Genomic DNA, 22568 nt, shown 5'->3' with positions numbered 1-22568 from the left:
GTTTTGTTGTTGTTTTTTGTTTTTTCTGGATGCCCACTAAGTTCAGTTTTGATCTCTTATGATCATAAAAGCTTTTTCACTCCACTTGACTTTAGTCCATATCAGGGCTGTATTTATTAGTCCTGTCCTAGGCACTTGGGCTGAATATAACCCATATTAGTGTGATTCCATGTGAATTCATTTTTCATGCAGATCAGTCAAAAATATACATTACGTGCTCATTTTACTGCAGATTCACTGTGGATTTCACCTCTACAAGCAAGAAGTGGTGAATATAATCACAAATCCACAACATATTGGGGGAGATTTATCAAAACCTGTGCAGAGGAAGAGTGGTGCAGTTGCCCATAGCAACCAATCAGATTGCTTCTTTCATTTTCCACAGGCCTCTAAAGAGGCCTGTGGAAAATGAAAGAAGCAATCTGATTGGTTGCTATGGGCAACTGCACCACTCTTCCTCTGCACAGGTTTTGATAAATCTCCCCCATTGAGCGGCTGCTTCAGAAGATCTGCAGGAGAATTTTATTCTCTAAGCCAAAACATGGTGGCGGCAACTACATCAAAAGTGTGTGTATGTAACCTGTAGTAGCGGTAAGTGGTGAGTAGTAGTGTTGCTCGCGAATATTCGCAATTCGAATATTATTCGCGAATATCGCATATTCGCGAATTCGCGAATTTCGCGAATATAGCGCTATATATTCGTAATTACGAATATTCGTTTTTTTTTTTTTTCTTCACAGTACACATCACAGTGATCATCCCTCTCTGCTTCCAGCTTGTGTGGTGTAAAGAAGGCCCTAATACTACTGTGTGAGACTGGCGTGCGAAAATTTGCATATGCTAATTTTCGCATATGCGAATTTTCGCGTGTACTAATTTTGTATATGCTAATTTTCACATATGTTAATTTTCGCATACGTGAATTGTCGCGTATGCAAAAATAAAACGAGAATATAATGAATATGCGAATATTCGCGAATATATGACGAATATTTGTCCATATATTCGCGAATATTCGCGAATTCGAATATGGCCTATGCCGCTCAACACTAGTGAGTAGTAGTAGGAGGATGATTTATTTATTTATTTTATTTTTTACTCACTGAAAGGCTGCCCCCTAGGCACAGGCGCAGAGGCGCCTAATGGCAAATACAGCTCTGGCCCTTGTATCACATGGCCATTCATTTATAGCAGTGGTCTTCAACCTGCGGACCTCCAGATGTTGCAAAACTACAACTCCCAGCATGCCTGGACAGCCGTTGGCTGTCCAGGCATGCTGGGAGTTGTAGTTTTGCAACATCTGCAGGTTGAAGAAGACTGATCTATAGGGTCGCCATGTGATACTACATTTACCCTGCATCTGCTACTGCATTGAAAATACCCGACTGACCCCTGCTTCAGTATACATAATATAGTGCAGACAATGCGAGTGTGCTGTGCATATCTATGCATTATACACATTGTTTATCAGCCACTTATTCCTCTCCACTAATACAATGATCTTGTTAGCTGTTGATCATTTGTGTTTGTTTTTGCTCTTCTTCCCAGTATTGTATTGTAATGAACTCTTCTTCCCGATTACCTGTCCGCCCTGTGCACATTGTTAGGGTTGGTACCAAAATGCTATGCATACATTATGACTATGTAAAGAAATGTTTGAATGGGGTAACTAGGATCTGTGGTTTCAGGCAACGTTCTGTTACAATATTTATAGGCCTGAGAGTAAAACTCTGCATCACAAAAAAATATCAGAGAAACAACTGTAGCCACCTTGTGTTACAGACACAGACATGATTCTATTCCAAGAAAAGAGAGATTTAGAGGGGTTATCCAGGAAAAAAAACTTATATATATATATATATATATATATATATATATATATATATAATCAACTGGCTCCAGAAAGTTACAGATTTGTAAATGACTTCTATTAAAAGATCGTAATCCTTTCAGTACTTATGAGCTTCTAAAGTTAAGGTTGTTCTTTTCTGTCTAAGTGCTCTCTGATGACGCGTGTCTCGGGAAACGCCCAGTTTAGAAGCAAATCCCAAGAGCAAACCTCTTCTAAACTGGGCGTTTCCCGAGACACGTGTCATCAGAGAGGACTTAGACAGAAAAGAACAACCTTAACTTAAGAAGCTCATAAGTACTGAAAGGATTAAGATTTTTTAATAGAAGTAATTTACAAATCTACAAAAAAAAAATGTTTTCCTGGAATACCCCTTTAAGCGAACCACATTTTCAGCAGACACTTTGAAAGGTCCTTGTGCACCATTTGGTTGGTGGATAAAATTTACCTACAATATGACCCACGAGGCAGATGGTATATTTCTACCTATCCCCTTTCCTTGGCTCTCTTCTCTTTCTATAAGATTTTTAACTTTCAATGGTTTATTATTTTAAAAGAAATGAGAAGTGTAGATGACATGAATAGTAAATTATTATTATTATTATTATTAATTTATTTATTTTTTTACTTTTTAATGTTTTTGTGTCTACCAGATTTTTTTAAAGCAGCGGCCTCCAAACTGTGGGCCCCCAGATGTTGAAAAACTACAACTCCTAGCACGGGAGTATTAGTTTGTTGGTACTAATTTGAAGACCAGTGATGTAAAGGATATTCTTATAAAAACTGAGGTTGTTCTCAAGAGATGAGCGAACTTACAGTAAATTTGATTCGTCACTAACTTCTCGGCTCGGCGATCGCTGACTTTTCCTGCATAAATTAGTTCAGCTTTCAGGTGGGCTGGAAAAGGTGGATACAGTCCTAGGAAAGAGTCTCTATTGTTCTCTCAGCCCCAAAATCCAAACATAAAAAATAAATTAATTAATTAATTTAAATAAAAAAGAGAAAAAAATATACTGTAAATAAAATTGTAAAAGTTGACCTTTTAAACAGGTCTCTGAAAAATGAAAGAAGCAATCTGATTGGTTGCTATGGGCAACTGGTCAATTTTTTTCCTCTGCACAGATTTCGATAAATCTTCCCCATAGTGTTTTATTTTATTTATTTATTTATTTTTATTATAGGAGAGCACATAAAAAAGGAGTCTATAATACAGAACTCTATAGTCGTTGTCATTAGAGATGACTGAACTTACAGTAAATTTGATACGTCACAAACTTCTCGGCTCGGCAGTTGATGACTTATCCTGCGTAAATTAGTTCAGCCTTCAGGTGCTCCGGTGGGCTGGAAAAGGTGGATACATTTTAAGGAAGGAGTCTCCTAGGACTGTATCCACCTTTTCCAGCCCACGGGAGCACCTGAAAGCTGAACTCATTTATGCAGGAAAAGTCATCAACTGCCGAGCCGAGAAGTTCGTGACGAATCGAATTTACTGTAAGTTCGCTCATCTCTAGTTATCATCATGAAGGATCTGTACAAGCGGCTTTGCTTTCTGCATGGACCCTGTTCTCTATTATAAATTTTTGTTATGCAAAATGAATTTAAGATCAGAATTCTCTGAACCAAATAGAGATAAGCGAATCTTCAGACACTTGTTCTCCACTCAATTTGTTAGAATCGGCTGTCAGATTTGACTTGGTCCAAGTGGAAAGTGCCCCAATTGGCTTAAACAGTCATGTATGGCATTCTGAGGTCTCCTAGGTTTCCCAGCACCAGCAGTGTAGTTTCTTACATGAATTAATATTTGGGCTTAATATTTGCCTTATTGGACTATGTACAGTCTGGTACTTAAAGGGGTTATCCAGGAAAAAACTTTTTTTTATATATCAATTGGCTCCAGAAAGTTAAACAGATTTGTAAATTACTTCTATTAAAAAATCTTAATCCTTTCAGTACTTATGAGCTTCTAAAGTTAAGGTTGTTCTTTTCTGTCTAAGTGCTCTCTGATGACACGTGTCTCGGGAAACGCCCAGTTTAGAAGAGGTTTGCCATGGGGATTTGCTTCTAAACTGGGCGGTTCCTGAGACACGTGTCATCAGAGAGCACTTAGACAGAAAAGAACAACCTTAACTTCAGAAGCTCATAAGTACTGAAAGGATTAAGGTTTTTTAATAGAGGTTTGCATTTGCAATTTACAAACCTGTTTAACTTTCTGGAGCCAGTTGATATATAAAAAAGTTTTTTCCTGGATAACCCCTTTAACATGGTTACATGGCCCTACACAGCCACCTATCTCCTGCCTTGGGCATCATGCCCTAGGCAGGACATAGGTGGCTGTGTAGGGCCATGTAACCATGTTAAGTACCAGACTGTACATAGTCCAATAAGGCAAATATTAAGCCCAAATATTAATCAAACTCACTATAACGGAGATTTGTTATTTCATAAAAATGAGATTATTCCCCTAATATATGAGAAGTTCCATTCCTGCACCATTGACACATCTGCTGTGATGGTATTAGCGACAAATGTTTACCTGGTGCTTTCTATTGTTATCCGGATTAAGAAAAGAAACGGAGTCCCTTATTAGCTGACTGAATGATACAGCTTCACTTTAACCCCTAGACTACCAGGCAGGTTTCTATGCAGCAATCCCATGCCTCTTATGTTTGCTTCCTCTTAGAGTGCATTCTATTAACTATTTCAAACCGCCTGGACCTTTTAAAAACATTAAATAGAGAAAAACACCAAATCCCTAACAAAACCAGCATATACATCCTGATCTGTGCAGAGCCAGCCTTCTGCATACATAACAGACACCCCCAGCAGGGGGTCTGCGCATAAACTAGACTCCACTTTGAAAATGGTTCAATCTATTTTAATGATTGGTTAGCTTCCTCACTTCAAAGACAATCCACACTCTCACTCCTGATTGGCTGACAGGCAGTCAAAAAAAAAAAAAAAGTTTGCATAGTGGAGGATCAAACAAGGGAGATGAGTTAGGAGAGAGCTGGGGAAGTAACATCATCTGTTCACCTGCTCTGGGGATGATCTGATCCTACCTACCTACCTAGGACATACCTCATGGCTTCTATGGTTGTTCTACACAGAGAAAACACTTTACAGGCTTATTTACAGGTAAGATCATGCTTATATATAACTCTCTGAATGCATGAAGGTTGTCAAGTAATGTCTCATTCATTCATTCATTCATAAGCTGCATTGTTTGCAATGATATTTAAGAACAGCTATTGCTATGCATAGAACTGGGGGTATTGAAGCCAGAAAGTGTAATGAATTTATTTATTACAACTTTACGGTATAGCATATATATATATATATACATATAATGTGTTAGTAAAGATAATTGTCGGTAGCAAATAACTACCTAGGATGTATTAGTATGAAAAAAAACAATGTGGCTGGGTTTCACTGTTTTTCGCACCACCTGGCACTGAGCTGGGTTCTCCAGAACCATGGCCGGAGGAGCAGAACCAGAACAGAAATGGGGTTCAAGAAACTTTGATCTCTCGCAGGGTATTTGGGTTGGTAATAGACACAGTGTGTATAGTCCTGTGGAGGTGATAAAAAAAAGTGTATTTAACAACTATTGGGGAAGGTTTAGGAGCGACAGTACCTAGATATGATTTACTTATTAACCCATCAGAAGGAAGCTTGGAATGAAGCTTACTATAACTAGTTAATATTGTTATAGTAGTTTTGTATCTGTACTTTTTTTTTATTTTTATTTTTTTATTTTTTTTTATATTTGCAGTATGACCAGATCAATTTCAAGACACCTTGCAGGTGTTTTTAAATTGATCTTGTAATACTGCAAATATAAAAGTGTACAGATACAAAACTGCTATAACCATATTAAGTAGAGAAGGTATATAGCTTTCTGAGGTGGTGGAAATGTCTTAGTATTTCTCAGATTGTCAGTATAACACAGTGTTTCCCAACTACGGTGCCTTCAGCTGTGGCCAAACTACAACTTCCAGCATGCCCGGACAGCCTTGGGCTGTCCGGGCATGCTGGGAGTATGTAGTTTTGGCCTCAGTTGGAGGCACCCTAGTTGGGGAAACACTGGTATAACATTTGGAAGCAAGTCCCGAATCTGTTATCGTAACTTTGTATTGAAATGTTATGTAAAATCTGCATTAAGCCATTGCAAAACAGCCAGATACTTGTCTTGTCCTCCTAGTATTTTTATAGTATCTAGTTCAAGAAGTAAAAGGATGCACTCACCCAGGATACTTGCTATAATGAATCTTTATTCACAAACAGCTTAAAAACGTACAGCGGGTAGAAGCAACCTCACAGCGACAGACTGTTTCCTGCGCTGGGCTGCCGAGGAAGTGCGCTCCAAGTGCAGGAAACAGTCTGTCGCTGTGAGGTTGCTCCTCTGCTTCTACCCGCTGTACGTTTTTAAGCTGTTTGTGAATAAAGATTCCTTCCAGCAAGTATCTTGGGTGAGTGCATCCTCTTACTTCTTGAACCATTGGCTATTGCTTATCCTTTACTCGATTTCACCCCTGTGAAGTTCCATGGGATATTGAGCTGGTGTCTAGCATTCGAGTAGGTGTTGAATTGAGCAGCAGTGCCGGACTCATTTGTTTTTATCAGGTGTATTTTTATAGTATCAGCTGCTGGATTTGTGTTGTTTATTTGACACTTGTTATATGGAACTAGTTTTTCGCTTTTCATCTCTCTTTTTAAGGTCCTTTTTTAAGTTTTCATCTCGGTGAATATAGATTGTAGATAGCATATCTGTAACAGCAGTAATTGTAGAAAGCCGATCCTAATGGTGCTAAGTCTGTATAGTTGTGCATTGACCCATTAACTTACCATTGTTTTTTTTTTTTTTTATAGGACAGGACACCCAACGCCTCTCCAGACACAGGACATATACCCTCCCTGAACCTGTGTCCCTCGGCTACAGTAATACCACACAGAGCTAATCGGGATTACCCACAATCCTCTTCATACACTATTGGACCTTCATCAACAATGTTTCAACTCTGGAGTAATGAAGTACCTCCAAATTCAGGAATGGGATCTCATGCTGTGGCTTTTGGTGTTCCGAAAATGCAGTATGCTGGTCATATGCAGGCGGTAGGGTCTCATGAACTACCATTGACTCCTCCAGCTGACCCGACTGTTTATTCCTTCGATTTGTCTCCCGTAAAGGTGTTAGCTCCACAAGTTCCAACCAACCCTACTTACCATTTCCAAGACCCAAATTCTATGACACAGGACTTCACTTTCATGCAAAACGCACCCACATTGACCCAAAGACATATGCCCTCTGGACATATGGATGAGCAGACTTGGTGGAGCTTGCAACAGGCAAATCCAAATAACATTCATTCCTTCCACTTGACAAACTCCTTGGTAGTTGGACCCCAACCTCAACTTGCAGCACTTCTTCAGAGCTCCTCTAAAACATTGCTAAGCAACACTAGACGCTGCAGAAGATGTAAGTGCCCAAACTGCCAAGCCTCTCCAGGCAATGAGGAACCAGGGAAGAAGAAGCTTCATATATGTCATCTTCCAGGTTGTGGCAAGGTATATGGGAAGACCTCTCATCTCAAAGCTCATTTGCGTTGGCATGCTGGGGAGAGGCCTTTTGTATGTAACTGGGTCTTCTGTGGGAAGAGTTTCACAAGATCTGATGAACTGCAGAGGCACCTTAGGACTCACACCGGAGAAAAGCGTTTTGGGTGCCAAGAGTGTGGGAAGAGATTTATGAGGAGCGACCACCTTGCTAAACATACAAAAACCCATCAGAACAAAAAGGGGAAGTGTTCAGGTCCTCCAGTGGACTGTATCAAGACAGAATGAATGGTATTTATTGAGCTCATAAAGGACTATTATTTTAACTCGTTAGGATGTATTTCCTTAATCTTTACAGTGGACAGTTTACAGGGTTGTATAGGACATCCTTAAATATGTTTTACCTTCAGCTTCTTATTTGACCAAAGTGGCCTGCAAATTATGGGGACTTTGTGCCTGAAATGATGTGCATAAGAAAAGTATTAATGCCTATTTATAAATGTGTAAAATAGGAATGCCATGTGGCTTTAAAAGTCTTATTTTCTACGTTCCGGCTAAAAATCTTTCTTTATAGAGTGGTCATAAATGTGTTTTTCTCATACTTCTTGAGAATGAGATCTCTCATCCCAAACTAAAGGACTCTGTTCGGACTTTGCTTCCAACACTTCATGTATAAAAAGGAAACCCCAATTGATTGCGGACATTCATTTCCAGGTGATCTATTTCTTCAGTAAATGTTCTTATGGACTTGAAAATAAAATGTTGCTGTGTTGTGAGTGTCGTAATAAAATATGTTCATTTCTTAACATCTGATACTGTTTTTTTTTTTTTAATCATTTATTTTCTCTAAATTTTGTAAGCTGAGCCATAGCATAAGTAACCAGCTGTGACTTCTATTGCAATGAATGCTTGTACACTAGATGGGTCTCAAAAATTACTTCTATTTTATTATTTCTTATCTTAATTATTTCCAGTACTTATTAGCTGCTGTATACTACACAGGAAGTTCTTTTCTTTTTGAATTTATTTTCTGTCTGACCACAATGCTCTCTGCTGACACCTCTGTCCATGTCAGGAACTGTCTAGAGCAGGAGAGGTTTGCTATGGTGATTTACTCCTACTCCGGACAGTTCCTGATAGAGATGAGCAAAGTTACAGTAATTCAATTCGGCAAGAACCTCGCAGCTCAGCGGTTGCTGACTTTAGCCTGCTTTCAGGTGCTCCGGTGGGCTGGAAAAGGTGGATACAGTCCTAGGAGGTGAACTAATTTATGCAGGCTAAAGTCAGCAACCACCGAGCCGCGAGGTTCGTGCCGAATTGAATTGCTGTAACTTCGTTCATCTCTAGTTCCTGACATGAACAGAGGTGTCAGCAGAGCGCACTGTGGTCAGACAGAAAGGAAATTCAAAACGAAAAGAACTTCTTCTGGAGTATACAGAAGCTAAGTACTGGAAGGATAAAGATTTTTATAGAAGTAGTTAACAATATACTTAAAGTTCAACTAAAGATATTGTAAATATTTAGAATTTGAGCCCTTGTTTGTATACAATTCAGAGACATTTAATCTTTGCTGAATAGGTTAGAGACTCTCTATAGTATCCCCAACACACACACACATTTTGGTTATAATGTCAGGGACTTTACAATTTATTTAAAGGGCTGCTTTCGGGAGTCTGTCCTGCCATGTTTACTGGAATGGGGAGAGGTAGACATGTCGGGCGGCACTTATTTTCCAGATTTACAAAGGATCGGCATGTTGAATGTCATCATACCTGACTGATGTCTGGAGACGGTGTCCACCTATCTGATGTACAATTCTGTGGTATATGTTGGCACTCCACTCTCCTGGCTTATGCAATGTGTCCCCACCAGTACTATTATTCCGTATGTTCTGAACATATGGTTGCCTGTAGTGTGCATAGCCAGATTGAAAACAGGGTACCGAAAGAAACCATAACATAGGAGGATGGAAAGCATGCGTTACTATATGATTATTTAGTATGGAATTCTTAAGATATTTGCATACACAATAAGAAAACATATGTTGTGAAGTACACAAGACGCCACTGCATAAAAAGAGGCCGCACAGTTGACCAACCGGTAGGGTGGCCCAATACTACCTTTTAAAGGGGCAATCCTTCCAGTACTTATCAGCTGCTGTTATGATCCACAGGAAGTACATTTCTTTTTGAATTTCCTTTGTCTGACCACAGTGATCTCTGCTGACACCTCTGTCCATTTTAGGAACTGTCCAGAGTAGGAGCAAATCCCCATAGAAAACCTATCCTGCTCTGGACAGTTCCTAAAATGGACAGAGGTGTCAGCAGAGAGCACTGTGGTTGGGCAGAAAGGAAATTCTAAAAGAAACAACTTCCTGGGGATCATAACAGCAGCTGATAAGTACTGGAAGGATTATGATTTTTTTTTTTTTTTATAGAAGTAATTTACAAATCTGTTTTTAACTTTCTGGCCCCAGTTGATTTAAAACAAAAAAAATTTAAATTTTCCACTGGAGTACCCCTTTAAAGGAATTAGCCCCTTATCTACTGTGGACCATAATTTTTTGAAGAGTCTTGAAGGCCTTTTTAGGCAGGCCGATTATCGGCTAAATGAGGTTCCAAGAAACACTCGTTCCTCCAAAGGGCCAAAAATAAGCCAAGAAACAAGCAAACGCCTGTTTACCAAATGAAATACAGAGATGTGTGAATGTCGGATTGCAGATAAATACAACATGGATCTATAATTGGTTGGGTGGGTGCATAATGAGACTTACATTCTCCTCTGGATTGTAAAAAAATGGTTGCAAGGAGTAACATTTGGGAATAATTATTTTTCATGGCAAGAAATGGGATGGCATGAAAAATGCAGCACAGGGAATCATTACTTATGCTTCTACAGCCCTTTGTAGTATATAAGAATATGGTTGTCCATTAGAGTAGCTTTTTAGATGTTAAAGGGGTACTCCGGTGGAAAACACTTTTATTTTTATTTTTTATTTTTTTAAATCAACTGGTGCCAGAAAGTTAAAAATAGATTTGTAAATGACTTCTATTAAAAAATCTTTACCCTTCCAGTACTTTTTAGCAGCTGTATGCTACAGAGGAAATTCTTTTATTTTCGAATTTCTTTTTTGTCAAGTCCAGTGCTCTCTGCTGACACCTCTGTCCATGTCAGGAACTGTCCAGAGCAGCATAGGTTTGCAATGGGGATTTCCTCCTGTTCTGGACAGTTCCTGATACAGGCATCAGGTGTCAGAAGAGAGCACTGTGGAAAAGACAAAAAGTACTGGAAGGGTAAAGGTTTTTTAATTGAAGTCATTTACAAATCTGTTAAACTTTCTGGCACCAGTTGATTTAAAAAAATAAAAATAAAAAATACATTCCACCAGAGTACACCTTTAAGTAGCTGACCACAGCTTGTTACCCATTAAAATGTCTAATCTGCTTGTTCGGAATGCCCCCATTTTAAAGGCTTGCCACTAAAACCATTCTATTACATATGATTTAGTTCAGTGTCTTGGAAATATCCAGCTTTAATTGGATTCTAATATAAGATTTACCTTTTATAATTCATATAAGGTAAGAATCTGACAAATCTATAGGGGTACAAAGCATGTGGTCGCACCGAAGCCTTGAAGTTAGAGACAGTCCAAAGACTATGGTGTAAGATAGATGTTATTGAACTATTGATTAATAAAATAAGGTGGTTTTAAGTGTTCCTGTCATTTGAACAAAACTTTTGGCATGTCAGAAATATGTCAAAAGTTTTGCTCGATCAGAGACTCAGTGCTGAGATCTCCACCGATCATTACAAGCAGGGAGAAGCATGCGGTAGTGCTCTTCACTTCCCTAGAAGGCCCCATAGACTTATAATGGAGCTGTCAAGTGAACCGGGACCGAGATCACTCATTCTAATGATAAGTGGGGGTTTTACCAAGGAGACCCCGACTGATCAAATACTTTTTACATGTCAAGTTTTGTTTTCTTTTTTAAATGCCAGAAAAAGGTAACTCCAGTGCAGTGTAAGCAATCCATTAAATGGATCGCTTACACTGCACTGGAGTTACCTTTTTCTGTAGACTACGTCCCAATTGGTTATTTTGTGTCTGCTCTCTTTCTTTCGTGCCTGCAGCTCTCCCGTCTGCCTCCTGTATTTTAGCCTCGAAATACCTCCTTATAACCACAAAATGGTCAAGATTGGCCGGGTACTTCTGGAGATACTGATGAACAAATGCTGCCTCCCTGTCTCTCCCATAGAGATGTATGGAGGAGGTGTGCCGGCCGCAACGTCATGCTGCGGCTGGCACGCCCCCTGCACGGGAGAGGGCCCCAGCGTTCGGACCCCCCCGCGATCAAACACTTATCCCCTATCTGAAGGTGCTGTCGGATCTTAAAGTTTTTGCTGAAGTTCCAATCATTCTTGGCACAGATCTTAATGTGACACTGAACCCGTGCTTAGATTCTACCTCCTCGGCTCCTAACGTCTCTCAACGCTCTCTGTCAAAGTTGCATTCTAAACTGGCTGACTTATCTCTTGCAGATTCCTGGCGCTCTCTGAACCCCTCTGTCCGTGACTACACGTATTACTCCCAGACCCACGACTCCTATCAACGTCTGGACTACCTGCTGATCCATTCATTGCTCCTTCCCTCACTTACATCTACAGGTATTGGCGCAATCACGATCTCTGACCATGCCCCTATATCTCTCTCTTTCTCTGTCACCCTCTTCCTCTCCTACTTCGACTTGGCGACTCAATGAACGCTTACTTGAAAACCCGAGGGCTGTTGAGGACCTAGTTCATCATCTTGACATGTTCTTTTCGATAAACAAAGATTCTGGCCCCTCTCCCCCAATTATATGGGAAACTCACAAAGCCTACATAAGGGGAATTCTCATTTCATGGGGTACAAGACTGAGAGAGAGGCTAGGAAAAAAGTTGATGACTTGCTGGCCGCTATCTCGGCTTTGGAGAGAACGCATAAGCGAACACGCTTGGCTGCCACGCTCTCCGAATTACAATCCCTTAGGGAACAGCTGCTTTCTCACCTCTCTTCGCAGTCGTCCAAGGCCTACCTACATCACAGACACTGTATCTATGCTCATGGTGATAAGGTGGGCAGATTGATGTCTTCTTTGCTCAAAAAGCCTAGGGAAAAACAACATATCCACTCCATTAAGAATAGCACCGGTGACTCATTATACTCCCCCACTGACATTGCCCACCACTTCCAACAGTATTATTCTGCTCTTTACAACATTCCTGAACCCCAAACCTCAGATTCTGTCCCTCCCCTGAACCATCTCCATGAGAGATTCCTCTCGAGCCTAGACCTACTGTTACTGGATGATTCTATGTCACAAACTCTCCTACAACCAGTTACTCCTGAGGAGGTTCGGGGGGTGATAGCCTCCTTTCCTCCGCGAAGAAGCCCCGGGCCTGACGGCCTCCCATTGGCCTATTACAAGAAGTTTCTAGACCACCTACTCCGAAAATTTGGCTTCCCAACAAAATTCATAACTGCTATATTCTCCCTATACTCCTGTCCCTACGCTTCTCTCCTGATCAATGACACTATTTCTCCATCCTTCCAAATCCCCAATGGCACCAGGCAGGGCTGTCCACTGTCTCCAACCCTTTTTGTGCTCGTGATGGAAGCTTTGCTTCAGGAAGTCAGGCAACATGACTCTATAAGAGGGGTTGGGACTCCATTTGGAGAATTGCGAGTATTGGCTTTTGCGGATGACCTGCTTTTCCTTCTCTCGAATCCGGAGGAGGACCTGTCCTGTCTGGTGTCCTTGTTCACGGACTTTGGATTCCTCTCAAACTTCAAAGTCAATGTTTCTAAATCTGAGCTATTGAATATCACACTGTCCAGCTCACAAGTCGCCAGTTTAGCCCCACTGTCCCAGTTTCCGTGGGCAAAGTCTTCCCTGAAATACCTAGGGGTCCATATCACTCCGTCCGGCCAGACACTCTACGAAGTCAACTTACTACCCCTTATTTCAGACATTCAGACACTCCTTAAGGACTATGACAACCCTCTCATCTCCTGGATAGGTAGACGTAATGTATTGCAGACTTACGTGATTCCAAAAATTGCTTACAAGCTTCAGATGCTCCCGATCGCCCTCCCCCAATCCTTTTTCGCCTCTATGAGGAAAGTGTTCTCTACTTACCTCTGGAGACATAAGAGGCCCCGAATGAGCTACTCTCTCCTCACACGTTCTGCTTGTCGGGGTGGACTGGGCGTCCCTGACGTCTATGCCCTGTACAAAGCGGTTTAACTCAGGAGATGGATCTCATGCTTCTCTTCGTCCTCCTCACAGTCTACTCCTACTAACGATACCTCTCTTTCTGAATTTTCATGGTCTCGGTCGGCGTTTGGTCCTCGCTTGATAACGGACCTTTGGTTGCAGAAGTCGAGGCGTTACCTCCACTCAAACCCCTCTATCCTGTTTCTGGGTCTTTTTTCTGTCTGGTCCTGCCTTGCTCCACAACTCTCTCCCTCTCTCTCTCCCCGCTGCTTCCTTCTTCTCTCATTCCCGAGGTCGTTGGTTGCATCAACACTACCTACACACATGTCTGGTCCAAACTGTCTCACATACCTGTATTCCAGTTGTTCACGGATGGAGGGGTCCCGACAGCGAGTCATCTGCAATCCCTTATCCCGGTAGTTCACTTGTCTTTTCTACATGTACACCATTTGCAACGATGCTGCTCATTGTTTCTTCAAAAAGGTGGTTAGTTGAGGGACCAGCCCGAGTTTGAGGACGCTTTAGTCTTCCACTCGAAGTCCCTACACAAATTGTCCTGTCTCAAAACTATCTGTTCCCCAGTGGCACATCTCTCCCGTCCAGGCTACCTTGGCTCTTGGGAACGTGAGTTGGGTATTACACTTTCTGACTCGGAAGTTGACTACATCCTCTCCCACTCCCAGGGATATTCTAGATGTGTCCGACTGAGGGAATCCCATTTTAAAATTCTCTCCCTTTGGTATAGAACTCCTGAATTTCTATTCACTCATGGTCTCTCTTCCACTAAGCTATGTTGGCGGTGTGGGACGCAGGTGGATAGTCTCACTCCCATATGGTGGTCGTGCCCTGTCATTAGCAAGTTCTCGAGAGAAGTGGAATCTCATGTCAACTCTCTCCTTCCCACCCCAATTTCTTTGGAACCTGGCTTGGTCCTTCTAGGGAGATCCACAAAGACACACTAATTGCCCATCTTCTAGCCGCTGCAAAATTGTTGATCCCATTGAAGTGGCTTGACCCCCTGCCTCCCACCGATGCCAACTGGATCTCTAAGGTACGACAGTTATGTAGATTTGAGGAGATGTCTAGTAGGTCCGATCGGTCACATGACAAGTTTCTATCAGTTTGGCGACCATGGTTGGCGGGCTTTGAAGACCCCCCCCCCCCCCCACCCTTCTGATGCCCCAGTGACCTCCCCCTAGTAATACCTTGTTTGTAATGTATCTTGGCTGTTTGTCACTCCTTTTTCGCTTGGTCTCCCCCCCCCCCCTCCTCCTCCTCCCCCCCCCCCTCCTTCTCCCCATCCTTTCTCCCCTCCTTCTTAGATATACTTAAAACTCACTAGTTAGCCTGTCTTGGACTGCTCATTGAGATTTCCATGACTTTCATGATTGTGCTCACTTTTTGTTGAGGACTGCGTTCCTTATAATTGTTTATCGTGCTACTGCTTACTGCACTTTATTTGTCACTGTTTATCTGTTACTGTTTTTTTTACTTTTTGCCTTTGTTTAATAAAATCTAAATTGAAAAAAAAAAATAATAAAAAAAAAATATCTGAGGCCAGGTGACTTCTACCCAGAAAGCAGAAACTATTGGAAGCGGTTGCTTTTTTCCCAGCCATCAGCTTGTCCAGGGGAAGTTGAATCCTGGCAATGTGCTCTCTCCTGCAGGGTTCCCTCTAGGCCAAACTTCAGAGAGTGCTCATGCCTTGACAGACTTGGTAAATACACTGCTTGGGGCAAGGGCGTGAGAATTTTTAGCAGCTCTGTTCAAAGGGGATAGGATACATACATGAATTTTACATGTATTTTAATTAATAATTAATTGTAGAGGTTTCTTAATATGTTATTAGACCAGGCTAAATGGCTAATGTTGAAGAGCTGATGTTCTGCTTTGTAGTAATGGAATCAAATAACATTATATAGTGTTCTTGCTGATATTTCCAACCAGAAGATTCTGGTTGGACTGTATTAATAAACATGATGTAATATATTTTTTCCTAAGGGGCCGGTCTTGTTAAATTCTTTTGTTTTGCCCAATGTGTAGTAGCCAGGGCTGGTGCAAGGATTTTTGCCACCCTAGACGAAAGCAAATTTTGCTGGCCCTTTGCTGTCCCATTCGCTCCGCCCTTTAACATCTTATTACTGGGGTCACACACTATAACAAACCCACTATTAGGGTAACACTAACAAAGCTCCTCATCATGTAATCACCTTACTAGGGTGACACACTGTAACAAACCCACTCCTTATGTAATCTCCTTACTACTGGGGTGACACACTGTAACAAACCTCCTTCTCATGTTATCTCCTTAGTACTGGGATCACACACTGTAACAAACCCCCTCCTCATGTAATCTTACTACTGGGGTGACACACTGTAACAACCCTCCTCCTCATGTAATTACCTTACTATTGGGGTGACACGGTGGTGTTGGATGGGCGGGTGCATTGGGTGAGCCGGGGCTTCGGATGCTAGCTGGCTACTAACTTTCTTGTAGCATGCAGAATGGCGCCCCCATCAAGAGGGCGTTCTAGGCAGCTGCCTATTTTACCTATAGGCAGAACCGGCCCTGCTGGTAGTCAGGAACCACAGTGATGGATCATGTGGCAGAGACTTCTGTAGTCTCACTGATATAACAGTATTCTGCTATAAGAATGCCTGTCTGTGAGGATGGTGAAACCTTCTTTCCTCTAGACATAGAGGATGCCCCCTTGTTACCGGCCTAGGTATAAAAAGATCACTAGAAAGATCTGTACTATCCATTCCTATATTTGTCTGTTTTGGTACCACAATCCACCTGTTCTTACCGTGGGTTCCCTCTTACAGCCATGAACAAATCTGTACACAGTTTTTCCTTTGTGATCTGTATAGACAAAAAGTCCAAGAGCTGTCGGAGATGGTCAGTCTTTAGAAAGTGGATGCAAAGTAAATAAAGAAGCAATGTTCTCTGTGCACTGGCTACCTCAAGCCAAGAAAAACCATGATTGACATCATCCCATAAAGGTACATATTTATTTGTACCTGGCCCCCCTATTCTTTTCAGTGGCAATTTTACCCTTTGTTTTTACTATTCACTCATGCATCATGCAAAACATGATTCAGCCACGGAAATTTTGCCATGTGTACTATGCCGTAGAATCTAATTGAAAACAATGGCACTCTGCTGCATCGGAATTTCCAAGCGGAACTTTTCTGCCTGATTCGGCCGGAAATTCCATTGTGTGAACATGGCCGTACTCTATTCCATTCTATTTCTACTTTGTCTGTTTGCTTAAATAGTAGCTGTGATAGTAGCCCACTTCTTCTCCCCCTCCCCCCCCCCCCTCCCTTTAGATTAACAGCAGATGTTTCTGTCAAGGAAATCCCGATTCCGGCGTCCGCTGTAAGGCTTCTTTCACACTACAAAATTCTCCGTTTGTAAACCTCCGTATGAACTTCCGTCTGAAAACCAGCTGAAAACAGCAGTAACAAAATCCCATACGTCTGTTCGAAAATCCCATTATAGTCTATGGGATTTTCTAATAGCCGTTTGGACCCATTATAGTCCGTTATTGATAACAGCTGTTATCTTGTGACGGTAGATAGTAACGGGAGAAAATAGTTAATGAACTATTTTCTTCCGAACTATCTTCCGTCACAATATAACGTCCAGCCATTCGCTTTGTGCATTATTGTGCACAAAACTTGGCATTTAAAGGGCTAATAAAGAAGAACCATGATAGGTGAGTTTCCTGGCTGACTTGCCACAGGTGCACTGATATAGAACCTCACTGCATTAGTCCATTCACAGTTTACTTGTTATGTAATAAAGACCACAAATGCAGTAGGGATATGTCAATTGTGAGAGAATCAATCTAAGCTTCACCCTGGCTTTTCCATCCATAGGATTAACAGGTTAATTCAAGGTCAGGACACTTTGTAATAAGGTCTTATATCCAATAAAGAAAGGCTGGAGCGCTTTGAAATACTTCCGGTAAAGGAGCCTGGTGTGCATTTGTCTGCTGGTGTAATAGTGTCGGAGGAGTTAACCTTTATCAGGAACGTGGTGCTTCACAGTTTGAGGTGAATAAAGGGAGCAAATAGACAAACAAAAGAGGAACAATGAAGCACAGGAAGCCGGGCTGCTGGCCCATTTGATGTCTAAGATCCCCCACCAGGTTCAGGCCCATCTCTTTGGTCTCATCCTTCTGTGAATCTATTAACTTCCCTACACATTAACAGTCGGCATTCTGAGCTCTGTGTGTAAATAGCTTCAATTTGTAATGAAGGAAAATGTCCTCCGCTTACCATGGCTGTGATGTGAGGAGCGGTCTCGAAAAGGAATCCCTATCAATGGGGAATTCACACTTGAAATGATAGTATTCTTAGTCTGTAAGACTTAAAGAGACTGGGATGATACATTGTATTCTTTACTGTGGAATAGAATTGTGTGTGTGTGTGTGTGTATATATATATATATATATATATATATATATATATATATATACATTAAAATCTCCCTTAGATAACTGCCACTGCAGTTTTTGAGCCAAAGTCAGAAGTGGATCCATAAGGGAGGAGAAGTGTAAGTTCTTCCTTTATATGTCCTATTCCTTATGGATCCACTTCTGGCTTTGGCTCAAAAACTGCAGTGACAGATATCCAAAAACTGCCAGAAAAAAAACCAAGTGGAAACTTAGCCTTAGAGGATACCTTCTCAATAGCGGACAGTTTTTAATTCCCCAGCAGAGTCCCATAAGACTTAATGGGAGAGATTTATCAAAACCTGTCTAGAGGAAAAGCTGCTGAGTTGCCCATAGCAACCAATCAGATCGCTTCCTTCATTTTTGAAAAGGCCTGTGAAAAATGAAAGAAGCGATCTGATTGGTTGTTATGGGCAACCCAGCAACTTTTCCTCTACACAGGTTTTGATAAATCTCCCCAATGTATTTCCACCCTCCGAATAGGGGACATTCCCAATAGCAAACGCAAACACACCTTATAAGGGGACAAAACACAACCAGGCTTATGTGCTGGCCCCACCTTGTACACAGGGCCACAGTCAGGGGGGTACAGCCAATACCTCAGTAAAGGGCCCAGGCCCCGCTTCACCCCCCTGTGCCAAATCATCCCCTTCTGGCACAGATGGGATCAAGGGGAAATTATGTGGCACAGGGGGTAAGGGGGGGATGATTTGTCACAAGGCAGTGGGGGAATAAAGTGGCACAGGGTATAAAGGGGGGATGAAATGGTAAAGGGGGTTGGTATGGGATGATTAAACAGCACTGGGAGAGTCTACTATAATATTGCTTTTTATTGTGTTTTAGGTGATTTTATTTTTCAGTCATTTAGAAAGATTTTTGAGCCTTTTTATTCCCCGTGGGTTTCAGCTATTGGGGATTCTACTGTGTATGTATATACATATACAGCAGAAGTAGAAGAACACCACAACCACAGTCCGTAAAAACCGTAGGAGGGTGCACGCAGATCCTAGACCCTTGTTTAGAGGATCATCCCATAGGCAGTAGAAAAAATCTTGTCCACAGCACCACAATTGTGTAAAAAAAACTAAGAGGTGTCATTAGATGTCGCTGCTGTAAGGACACCTCTTATGGAATAAATTCACGTTTTTTTACACAATTGTGGTGCTGTGGACAAGATTTTTTCTAACACATATATATATATATATATATATATATATATATGTGTATATATATATATATATATATATATATATATAAATGTATATTAGGGATAGACCACTTTTCGAAGGTCCCATGGACAGATTCCTTCACTATATGGCAGTGGTCTCCAAACTGTGGCCCTCCAGATGTTGCGAAACTACAACTTTCAGCATGTCTGGAAAGGCTGTCCAGACATGTTGGAAGTTGTAGTTTTGCAACAGCTGGAGGTCCATAGTTTGGAGACCACTGCTCTATAGCATCTTTTAGATGTCCTCAGAAACTGAAAAATATATGCTCTGTATGGTAACTGAGAGGCTATGTTTGCACGTTATAATTTCAGAAAGATAATTCTGCATGTGTTTACAGCTTTATAAACTTTAACGGGATTCCGCAGTCCCATTCATACTGCAGAATTTCCGCATTGGTCTTTCCGCTGCGGAAATTCTGCCTTCCCCATTCCGCATAAAGAAAGGTCCTGTCCTAAATTTATGCAAAATTTGGAGGCGAAAGCCCAGTGAATGGGCTTTATTTTTTCTCTTCAAAATGCGGAATTGATGCAAATTGAGTGCAGAATTTGCACGAAATTTAACCAAAGCAATGAAGAAAAACCTCCTTTTTCTGTGCACTGAGAATTTATGCGGAACTTCCTCATGAATTCTGCAGAAATTCCGCATATATGCAGAAAGATGTAGAATTCTGCATCTGCATCATTTGGCCAGAATTCCACATCTTTATGCGGAAATTTCAAGGTGTGAACATAGCCAGAGTCTGAGGCTATGTTCACATGTCAGATTTTCCACCTAGATATGAGGAATTCCAGCCAAATGATATTGAGGCAGAATTATGCATCTTTCTGCATATATGCGGAATTTCTGCAGAATTCATGGGGAAATTTGGCATGAATTCCCCATGAATTCTCTGTGCACAGAAAAATGTGCTTTTCATACATTGCTTTTTTTTTATTTCACGTGGAATCCGCACGAAAACTTTGTGTATACTATTTACTAAAGAGTTTATCCAGGGATAGAAACAGCACCACACCTGCCTTCAGGGTTTGTGTGGTATTACAACTCTGATCCATTCACTTAAATGGAACTATACTGCAATACCACACACAACCTGAGGGCAAGAGTGGTGGTGCTGCTTCTGATAGAAAGCAGCTATTATTTCTAATCCTAATTTCTAATACAGGGGCACTGCTAATTCTTAAGGGAACATTGTTATATAAGGGGCTGTTGGCTACTAAAGGGCACTATTTCCTATTGGAGGGCACTACTGGCTGTTGGGGGCATTATGTCCTATTAAGGCTGCATTCACATTTCGTTTTTGCAATACGGTTCCCGTCCCGGTTTCATTGAAAAACTTGTCGAACCGTATTGCAAACCGTGTATATATATATAGACATTTCATTGTAAACTGTATGCCAACCATAGCATCAGGTTGTGTACGTTTTGCATCATTTACGGGTTTATACAGTTTTTACCCATACACAAAACCGTAGTCTAAACGGTTTTGTGTCCCGGAGAAAAAACCGTATACAACCCGTATACGTTTACATCCGGTTTGCACAATACGGTTTTTCATTTTTATATATATATTTTTTTGGGGGGAAATTCAATAAAAAGAAGAACTTTATTTAAAATGTTGACAAACATAAAACTGTATCCGTTTTTTTTTCAAGGAAAACGTATTAAAGCTTATGCAAACAGACATCCGTTTTCAAACCGTATATGGTTTAAAAAAGTGAGGAGGCATATACGGTTGCATAAGTTTCGGTCCGGTTTGGAGACATATGTTTTTTGTACAGAAACGGGATACGGGACCCGTATTGCAAAAACGAGATGTGAATGCCGCCTAAGAGGCCCTACTCCCTATCCCAATGTATTATTTCAAGAGCTGAATGAATGCAGGGGGGCTGGCAACAAGTCACTCTGTCTTCACCATTGGAATAAATAAAACTTGGCTAGGATAGCGATCTTTGCCCCAGTTAAAGGAGCAACCACTTATGTTCTTATATGTCCCTTTTCGTTATGTCTGTTCTGATTGAAAAACAAAGTGTATCAGAACAGTTGCCATAAGAGGTGATAAATCTGTATTTCTTTACTGAGATGCCAGGATTGACACGCTATGGAATAAATGAGTCCGACAGTTGTGAGGAGCAGTGAGGGCCAGACAAATTATCCTCCGTTCTCTGTTAACCCTTAGATAATGCAAACCATATCAAGGTATGCAGAAATGAAGCACTCACCAGTTCTTGATACGAATCGTCAGCTCTTTATTTCATTTCGGCTTACAGCGATCCTGTTTCTACGGGGAGAGAGGACAGGTGGAAGAGAGTGAGGAAAGCGAATGGGCGACGGTTTGTTATCACGCTTGCGCGCTTCATCAGGCGCGCTTCGTCAGGCGCGCTTCGTCAGGCGTGCTTCGTCAGACATCAGTCCGTTATCGCGCTTGCGCGCTTCGTCAGGCCCCCCAAAGGGGGGCCTGACGAAGCGCGCAAGCACGATAACGGACTGATGAAGCGCGCCTGACGAAGCGCACCTGACGAAGCGCACCTGACGAAGCGCGCCTGGCGAAGCGCGAAAGCGCGATAATGGACCATCGCCCATTCACTTCCCCCACTCTGTTCCACCTGTCCGCTCTCCCCGTAAAAACAGGATCGCTGTAAGCCAAAATGAATAAAGAGCTGACGATTCGTATCAAGACCTGGTGAGTGCTTCATTTCTACATACCTTGATATGGTTTGCATTCTGAACTTTCATATGGGAGCACCGAGAGGGTCACTGTGCCGGGATAGTCTAGCGGAACATTTTATTTAGTGGATTTGCAGCGCCGGGCACGCTCCACATTGGACTGTGTCCTCTTTATTTAAGTTTCATCTAAGACCCTTTGTCCAGGGTTGTTGTAACGCGTCATTGTTTGTAGAGACAATTGCTTGTTATGCTGGAGATGGTGGAAATACCTGCTGATCCCCGATGACACAATATGAAGTGTAGCCCCATTTGTTGTACATCTGTAGAAAGTGGTGACATAAACAAGGAAAGAAAAATAAACAAAGCGACACAATAAAAAAGAAACAAAAACAAAGAGCAGCATTTCTATCAGATACCAGTCACCAGACCTGCGAAGTCTTCATATGCAAAATGTGCACATTACAATTCAATGAGATGAGACAAGGAAATAGAAATCCTTCCTGCTCAACGCTGATTACAACACAAGATGATAATTCATCGACCAACGCTCATT

General features: G+C 41.5%; 1 protein-coding gene and 1 long non-coding RNA gene across 4 annotated transcripts in view; both read left to right on the top strand.

Moving 5' to 3' along the window:
• Window positions 1–454: 454 nt before the first annotated feature.
• LOC130357664 (transcription factor Sp5-like) lies at window positions 455–8202 on the top strand. 3 transcript variants are annotated; one of them, XM_056560396.1, is made up of 2 exons: window positions 455–591; window positions 6719–8202. In XM_056560396.1, the coding sequence occupies exon 2, from the start codon at window positions 6857–6859 to the stop codon at window positions 7688–7690; it is 834 nt and encodes a 277-aa protein (XP_056416371.1). In that variant the 5' UTR covers window positions 455–591; window positions 6719–6856; the 3' UTR covers window positions 7691–8202. The 3 variants fall into 3 exon arrangements, with proteins under 3 accessions (XP_056416371.1, XP_056416372.1, XP_056416370.1); XM_056560397.1 differs by having other exon boundaries at window positions 456–598; XM_056560395.1 differs by lacking the exon at window positions 455–591 and adding an exon at window positions 4322–4984.
• Window positions 8203–11946: 3744 nt separating this feature from the next.
• LOC130357666 (uncharacterized) overlaps window positions 11947–22568 on the top strand; it is a 45124-nt gene continuing 34502 nt past the window's right edge. Inside the window, exon 1 of the long non-coding RNA XR_008889215.1 lies at window positions 11947–12067. This is a non-coding gene — a long non-coding RNA (uncharacterized LOC130357666). The remainder of the gene's footprint in view (window positions 12068–22568) is intronic.

The sequence above is a fragment of the Hyla sarda genome, chromosome 2, assembly GCF_029499605.1.
Source record: "Hyla sarda isolate aHylSar1 chromosome 2, aHylSar1.hap1, whole genome shotgun sequence".
NCBI lineage: Eukaryota > Metazoa > Chordata > Amphibia > Anura > Hylidae > Hyla > Hyla sarda.
This window is presented reverse-complemented; position numbering and strand designations above follow the sequence as displayed.

Coding starts and splice junctions, on each gene's coding strand:
- LOC130357664 (XM_056560395.1), top strand. CDS start 4,931: ATGGCTTCTATGGTTGTTCTACACAGAGAAAACACTTTACAGGCTTAT. Junction 4,985..6,718: donor CTTTACAGGCTTATTTACAG/GTAAGATCATGC, acceptor TTTTTTTTATAG/GACAGGACACCCAACGCCTC.